This window comes from Cnephaeus nilssonii (assembly GCF_951640355.1).
Source record: "Cnephaeus nilssonii genome assembly, chromosome: 17".
Classification (NCBI taxonomy): domain Eukaryota; kingdom Metazoa; phylum Chordata; class Mammalia; order Chiroptera; family Vespertilionidae; genus Cnephaeus; species Cnephaeus nilssonii.
Window position 1 is genome coordinate 6,732,649 of NC_137088.1, and position 8,848 is coordinate 6,741,496.

The 8,848-nt window shown below is 40.4% G+C and overlaps 1 protein-coding gene across 1 annotated transcript in view; it reads right to left on the reverse strand.

Annotated features, from left to right (window-relative positions):
- Positions 1-7,770, reverse strand: part of SCN11A (sodium voltage-gated channel alpha subunit 11) — a gene marked incomplete at its 5' end in the record, with an annotated part of 67,791 nt that extends 60,021 nt beyond the window's left edge. Inside the window, 3 exons of the mRNA XM_079794530.1 lie at positions 3,276-3,388; positions 3,800-3,910; positions 7,504-7,770. Of these exons, the coding sequence (XP_079650656.1) occupies positions 3,276-3,388; positions 3,800-3,910; positions 7,504-7,770 (491 nt within the window). The remainder of the gene's footprint in view (positions 1-3,275; positions 3,389-3,799; positions 3,911-7,503) is intronic.
- Between the last annotated feature and the right edge of the window lie 1,078 nt (positions 7,771-8,848).

Below are 8,848 nucleotides of genomic sequence, written 5' to 3' on the forward strand. Positions count from 1 at the left end.
TACTGCCAGGATGGTTGCTATTCTCAGGAGTGTACATGCCCCCTGTTCCAGGGCACAGCCCCTGAGCTGGCTGGCATTAACCAGATTCCAGTTTCCACCCACCAACAGAGAGGGCACAACCACTAAAAAATAACGCAAAGAAGCAAAGCTAAAAAGCCAGTAGAGAATTAAAATGACATACTAACCATCCCTGATTAACACAAAAGAAGATAGAAATAGAGAACAGAAGAGCATGTGAACAACATAAAAAGTGAGATCAATAGAAAAACCATAGGCCTAAATTCAAGCCTACCCAAAATTAAATTAAATGCAAGTGAACTACATATTCCATCAAAAACACAGAGATTGGCCAGTTTTACTCAGTGGCTAGAGCGTTGGCCTACAGACCAAAGGGTCCTGGGTTCGATTCCGGTCAAGGGCACGTACCTTGGTTGCAGGCTCCTCCCCAGCCAGGGCCCTGGTTGGGGCTCATGCAGGAGGCAACCAATCGATGTGTTTACCTCACATAGATATTCCTCTCTGTCTTTCCCTTTCTCTTCCAATCTCAGTAAAAATCAATGGAAAAATATCTTTGTGTGGGGATTAACAAAAACAAACAAACAAACAAAAAACACCAGAGATTGGATTGATGGACTGTTTAAAAAACTCCACAAAACCAACTATGTGTTCTTTACAAGAGATATACTTTAAATATAAAAACACAAAGTGTTGAAAGTAAAAAGGATAGAAAAAATATATACCATGCAAACAATGAGCATAAGAAAGCTTAAGCAACTATAGTAATATCAAACAAAACAAATGTTAAAAGGAGTATTATAGAGACAAAGAAGGGCATTTCGTAGTGATAAAAGAATGCATATACCAGGAAGATAATCATCAATGTTCATGTGCCTAATAACAGTGCTGCAAAACATGAACCAAAATTTAACAAAAAAGAAAGGGAGAATGAACAAATCCATAATCATAGATGGAAAAGTCAAGCCTCTCTTCAGTGATTCATAGAAGTACTAATAGAAGCAGGGAAGTTATGAAAGATCTAAATAACATATTGATGACCCTAACATAACGAGCCATTTACAGAATATCAGACCAAAGAACTCCAGAATCTACACTCTTTTCAAGTGCACATGAACCATTCCCAAGGTTGACCATAAAACAAGTTTCTCTTGATTTCAAAAGACTGAAATCTTAGAGAAAAGTATGTTCTCTAACCTCAACAGAATTAAATTGTAAATCAATAACAATAAGACAACTAGAAAAACATGAAATATTTGGAAATTTAAAAACACACTTCTAAATAACACATCAGGACAAAGAAGAAATCACAAGACAAAGTGGGGAATATTTTTAACTGAAAGGAAATAAAAACATAATTATCAAAATCTGTGGGGTACAACTAAAGCAATGCTTACATGGAAATTTATAACTTTATACAATTATATAAGAAAAGAAGAAAGATCTAAAACCAAGTATTTAATTGTCTACCTTAAGAAGCTAGAAATAGAAGAGCAAATTAAAAATAAAATTAAATTGAGGGAGGAAATTAATAAAGACTTTAAACCTTTCATATATTGCTGGCAAGCATATAAAGCAGTATAGCCACTTTGGAAAACTGTGGCAGTTTCTTACAAAATTACTTAAAATATACTTATTTTAAGACCCAACAATTCCACTACTAGATACTTATCCAAGAGAAATGCAAACATATATCCACAAAAAGACTTTTATACAGAAATATTCATAGCAACTTTATTTGTACAAAAACTAGAAACAATCCTCAACAGGTGAATGGGAAAACCAACTGTGGTATAACCATACGATGGGATACAACTCAGCAATGAAAAGAAAAAAAAAAGCTAGTGAAACATACAGCAGCATAAATGCACCTCAAAACGTTACACTAAGTAAAAGAAGCCAGGCACAAAAGTATGGTATCATAATACTATATGATTCCATTTATATAAAATTCCAGGAAAGGCAAAACTAGTCTAGAGTGACAGAAAGCAGTTCAGCATTTGCTTAGAGTTGGGAGTGGTGGGCAGGAGACTGAACCTCAAAGAGACATGAGAAAACTTTGGTGGGTATTTGGAATGTTCCACATATTGAGTGTGATGGTTTCTATCACATAGTTAAATATATGATAAAAATAAATGGTCTTATTATTTATTCAATTTATTATTCAGTATATTCCTGAAAGACTAAAGCAGTAAATATGTCAAACCCAGAAAAATTAGGACAACATATAAAAGAATATTTATCAAAATACAGAACTTTCTAAGTTTAAAAAAATTAACTTTTATGTCTGAATAAGCAATTAAAAAGTACAAGAAGTTAATATTTTAACTATACAAAGAACTCACTCAAACTGACCAGCAAAAAAACCCAAAAATGACACATGGGCAAAGATGGAAATACACAATTCACAAATTAAAACAACAAAAACATCCAACCCATCTGGAAATTAATGAAATGCAAGTAATTTTAACTTCATAAATTAATGAAGAAAAAATGTAATGCTGGCAAGAATGTAGTACAACTGGTTGTCAGAATATACTTCTGATGGCAGATTAAATTGCTACACACTTTTGAGAAAATATTTTGTCAATACATATTTTTAAAGTATTAAAATGTACCTTTTGATCTAGTAAACGCATTTCTAAGACTCTATTCTAAGAAAATAATAGCTTTTGAAAGCTAGCTTTATGCAAAAAATACTTGTTGCAATACTATTTATAGTAGCAAAAATGCTGTAATGGTTAAGTAATTTATAGTTTATTCACCTGACCAACATTATATAGCTATCAAAATAGATTCTCATAAAGCCTTGTAAGACAAAGAAAACCACTTAAAAGCTACATATAAAATTCATATGTGTGCTGTTAATTACCAATGTATTTTTAAAAGGCCTTTAAAGACAATCATAAAAACATATATAAAAAATAAAATGGATTCTTCCAGCACTGTGTTGGGGAATTGGGGTTATGGGTGACTTTTTCTTTCTCTATATATCTAAACTCTCTCTCTCTCTCTCTCTCTCTATATATATATATATATATATATATATATATATATATATATATATATAGCAGTAATGCCCCAGTCGTTGTGACAGACAACCAAAAACACCCCCATGCCTTTCCAGATGCCTTCCGTGGGGCTTCCCCTGCCAGTTGATAACCACAGGCAGATTTTTAGAAATACACAATTCACAAATTAGCTAAAAAGTTATAACTTATTTTTAGATGTATTTGTTTAAAAACAGGGCAGACACTTACTCAGCAAGTTCGGTATCTATATGAAGGTGGTTGTCTTTCCGATGAGCTGTGGCCATGAATATGCAGTTGATGATGACGGTGCAGATGATGAACATGCTGAACAATGTGACCAGCATCTGTTAAGGCAGGTACACTGCAGGATGGCAAGTGTAGGTGCAACACACTTATCAGCTAAGTACGATGCACGGGTTGGCAGTTTACAACCTTCGTTTGAGTCTCAACTGAGATGTTCCTTTCTCCAGGAGGCCATCCTTGATGCCTCCAAAGCACAGTGGGTGCCTCTCCACACTACCACTTCCAAACCACCCATCTCACTAAAGAAACGGACTGCCTTTGACCTTGCTCCTTCCCAGGGTAGGGGCCATGCCTTATTCACACCCAACACTAGCACACTCCTGCCCTCGGCCAGTCCATATTTACTGAAAAAATTAGCTGTTTCCACTCAAGAAACATGTGAACACCCTGGGGCGCATGCACTTTTCACTTGACCTGGTAAAAGATGCAACAAAAGGATATGAATGGACTGAGATTCTAATGGCTAAGCTTCGGACTGAATTGAAAGGGCCCAAAATGAACAAGGCGCGTTTGGCACTGAAGCGGTAGATGGTTCTCTTTTTGTTCAACACCATAAACGTCTGCAAAAGACCAAACACAACAGGAATTACAACGCTGTGACAAAATAGTATTTACCGTGAGTTCATCTCGAGAAAATTCAGCGGAACCATGGGTTGAGGTATAGCTTAGCTTCTTATGATAACTACAGCTTCTGATTAGAGAGCTATCACTCTAAAGCCTGAGGCACTTTCTGACCAACCAACTCTGTTACTCTGGAAGCCAACAGATGTCCCCAGGTGGCCTGGATCTCACTCAGAGCCTAAAATAAGCTTTGCGCTACAGCCTATTCACCTAGTGGAATACTCCAGAGGCCCCAGAGGTGGAACACATGGGCCCTGCAAATAAAGAAAAGAGGTGTGAAGAGTAATAGCTGAGGCAAACAAAGCTCTTCATGCTGGACTCTAGGGCAGCAGTCGCCAACCACTGGTGGTCCGTGAAGTCCAAAAGGTTGGTGACAGCTGGTTTAAAGAAACTTTTGGAGCAGTGGTCGCCAACCAGTGGTCCGCGGACCGGTCGTGGTCCGTGAGGTCCGAAAGGTTGGCGACCGCTGCTCTAGGGCATGTATCTACAGAGACAAGAATTAGAAGAGGACTGCAAGAGATGGAAACAGAATTGAACATTCATATTAAGCAGATGATTTTAAATCATTCTGATGACTAATAAAAACTTTGTAATGAACCTTAGAATAGTCAGGAACCTACCGAGTCCATATTGTTATGCTTGAGCAGTTTGACATGAGATAGCCTGCCAATCAATTCTAACCTTGAGAATCTTCAGTAAAGAAACACATCAAGGTTCCCAGACTTGTTCTTCAATTCCCTCCATGGACATAGGGACAAATCTGCCTGTGGTTCTCAACGGGCAGGGGAAGCCCCACGGAAGGCATCTGGAAAGGCATGGGGGTGTTTTTGGTTGTCTGTCACAACGACTGGGGGCTCCACTGGCCTTTAGTGGGATGCCACACCCAGCACAGACCTGCCCCATGGTGCACTGTCTCCCTCACAATTCCCAATTGGGCCCCACTAAAGAATGCCAAACCTGAACCCATTTCCTCCTAGCACATCTTCCTGGGCTCTGGGAATGAAGCAGGCCCTGGACAACAAGCTTCACTCGCAGGATTCTAACATCAACACCAGGCCTCCCTCTTTCCATTTAATTGTAATCTAGCTGTTCCTTTATGGGTCCTTAAGGCTGTTATAAAAGTATTCACAGAACGAGGGTCATTCCTGTCTCCCCATGTCACTGCCCCGTTCATATTCATGAAAAGTACTATTTGACATGTAATCCAGCATGTTCTCGGACAGGAAAGACAGGCCTTGTCACCAAAGCCCAAGACCACAGGGCAGGGGTGCCTTGGCTGAAGTACCAGAACTGCAGCTATTTCACTGAGTTGCTGGAACTTACTTTTCTGCTGACCATGTGGCTAGGATATATTCTGTTTCCTCTAAAACAAAACGAAATGGGACGCCGGGTTCTTGAAAAGCTATGAATGAGAGCAGGAGCCCAAGACCCACTTTGGGGATTCTGTGCCCTGCCTTTGGATAGAAAGACAATTTCAGGACAGAGAGCAAACCTATCCTTGAGGGAGGTCACCCCAAATTAGTAGGTGGCATGATATGGCTCTGTTTCTGTGCCCTTTGATTTTGATATTTTATTAATGTTTCCTCTGACTACTTTAAGTATTTCAACTAATGGTGTATTTAACTACACTTGCCAGGGTTTTAATGATTAAAATGATATGTACTGACTCCTTCTGCCTGCTTGCTGACACATCTCCACCCCTTTCCCTGTAGCTCTTCAAAATAGAAGCTCCTAGAAAGGAAGTGGCCTGAGACCATGGAAAGAGCCCTGGGATTTGAGTCCCAGCTCCACCCCTCACTGGCTGTTTGACCTGGCATAAGTCACTTCCCCATATGGTCTATGGTCTCCTCACCTGTAAGGTGGCATGTTAATGACTACTAGACATACCTCACATGACTGCTGAGAGCACTGGTCATGTGAGGTCATGGTTCTGCAGAGGTCTAAACAAGGATCATGTCTTCTGATTTGAAGGGAGGACCCAGGCTGAGAAGAAACACTTCCAGAACATCCATTCAGGCTAGAACAGAGCCTGCCCTCTAGGACTGTCCACAACACACCAAGCTGCTGCCTGCCTCATGGGTCTCCTATCCGTCCTTGAGGCAGAAGGAGGCAGTTAACTCACATCCAACAACTCTGCCTTCAAGAAGCCCCTGAATTCAGGGGCATAAGGAGAAGGAGAAATATTAGACTGTTTTTGCTCCTTCATTTATCTTCCTCTTTCTTTTTTCCCATTTATACCCTATACACAGAGTCCTCATTTCGCCTGGTAACCCTAAGTCTATCCCAATTCACGGACATATGAACCAGGCAATATTTCTTCAGAGAGATGACTTTCTGTTGGTTGCTAGTGAAGGATGCTCTCGGCATCCTGTGTTTTCTAGGACTTCCCTCAAACTCCCCAGCCTCCTTCCTCCCTGACCTCAGTCTGTTAGGTGGGTTTTCCACACTTCGTTGGATCCCATAGTGAGGTGATAATGGCAAGGTCTTCTGGGACTTTCCTGAAAGGGGATGGTCTGCTGAGAACTGTCCTCACTGCCCACCCAGGCTTTCAAACAACCATCAGAGGAGTCCAGAATTCACATTTCCTCACCTGGGAAACCTTTTAAGGAACTTTTACTAGAATTTTCCTGCAAGAACTACCTCCAGGTAGATGAAATAGCAAGCCTATCACATATTGACATGGGGTTTATATATAGGGTGTCCCCCCAAAAATGTATATACACTTTGAATAATTAATTGCAATGGGTTACATCTGAAAAGAAACATCAATTGAGCTATCAGAAAAAAGTATGTAAACATTTTTGGTGGATACCCTGTATAATCTGCATGTGTCCACTTGATTACCATATTCTTAGACTTCACTTATTGAGCTCTGAGTATATGTCAAGTGTTGGTTTAGGGCTTTGACCTTCATAAGGTTAACACTAAAAAGTTTTCAAAGTAAACTCTTGTTGCTGAACTGGACAATCTTAGACAGCAATATTAATCCTTCACATGGGTATGCTTTACAGTTTATAAAGTGCTTCCATAGCATGTCTATGCTGTAGGGTAGGGAAAGCAGGCATTATTCCCATTTTACAGATTAAAAATGAGGATCAGTGAAGTGATTTACCCAAAGTCATAAAGCCTTTCCATATGAACAATTGTAAACCTACTTTTGTATAATAAAAAATTTGAGGAAAAAAACAAGCAAACAAACAAAAAAAACACAAAGCCATAAAGCCAATCATTGAAATGGCCTACACCCAACTTTTCTAACTGCTAGTCCAGTCCTCTTTCCTGACATTTTAACCTGTTCTCATTTTAACCTTTCTGCTGCTCCTAGTCTTCATGTTCTTCTCCAAGACACACATTACAGAGAGAAAATGGAAACTGAAAGGAGTTCTCAGGATTGTGAAGGCAATAATAGGGAGTGATAGCAAAGGAGAAGTACAGCCTGCTCCCTACAAACCCCAAGATTAGAGTTTGGAGTTCCTTGTAACACCAATTACAACTGCATGCTTAGAACACCCCAGCTTCCCCATGGAACTACCTTATGATTTCTGTAGAATGGGTCCAAGTCTTCCAGGGGCTTTGCTATCAGTTCACGGGGAATGTCACCATAGAGCTTAGGCAACTTTCTGGAGGCCTTTAGGTCAAGCTGAGGTCGAGGTTGGGGTTCTGCCGCTGTCTTGTCTTTGAGCTTCTTTTTCTCCTTTTGGATGGCAATCCGCTTCTCGATTGCAGCCAGAGAATCAGAAGTGAAGGGGCGGAAGTTCCGCGCATCTGGGAAAATTACTGGATAGCACCAGTCATCCATCTTCACCCTGAGACAAAGACAAGTAGCAGATCCTCAGAGAGCTCTGGGAGGGAGAGATCATACAGCCTGCCCTGGGATTCCTCTCTCCAAGGACAATATCAATGGGTCTAGAAGAGTTGAAACTCAGGTGAGGGGCCTTGTGAGCTTATTGGCTGTGGGACAGGTCAGAAGAAGTGACCACCACTGTGAATAAAGTAGGAACTTTGGGCACAGGCATGACCGAAGGAGGGAAATATTCCTAGAGAATCTAGGGATAAGTGGGAGGTTGAATTCGGAAAAAGAGGCAGAATAAGCCCAGTGTCTAAAATTCAGACCCTAGCATAGGGTAAGACAATAAGACCCAACCAGCAGAACTATTGAAGTGAGGCCTGCAGATGGCGGACAAGTGGCCATCGTGTAAATGGGAGAGGAAGGTATAGGGAATCAAGTGGCCCATAGCTGTGGGTTGTAAAGTCAAAACTAATTACATGTGTGTTTTACCACATCTGATCAGCGTGGAACACAGGCAGGAACATTTATACTAACATCTATGATCCTATGCCAGCTCCTTTACTTCTGAAACCCAGATCTGGCAGAAACAAGACCCAAGAAATCAAGATTTGTCAAACAAATAGGGTCACTCTACCATGTGATGATAGCTTTCCCAAACAGCCCTATCCCTGAAAACCCCTTCTACAAGGACTTTCTCTTCAGCCCCAGTCTTAAAACTAGGTTCTGGGAAAAAGCAATAATGTTCAGGTTGAATGCCTTTATTCCCCATGTCAACCATTCTCCTTTTTTATTCACTAAATGCCAATCTAGGATTGACTCCCAAACCACTCCAGAGAATTCTGAAGGGGAATCCAAGATAGCATTGGTTTGTTCATTCAACAACCATTGTGCTCAGTGTCTGTTCTAGGCACAGTGCTAGGCACAAAAGGTGAAGAAAACCACAATCCCTCCTCCTGGTCCTATAGTCATGGCATCCTAGTGTAAAGGAGAAGACAGATCAAAGACAGGACGTTACAATAGAGTAAGACAAATGCTACTATAGTGAGAAGTAGAGGGTAATATGTCTGCATAGGATAGGCATCTAGTT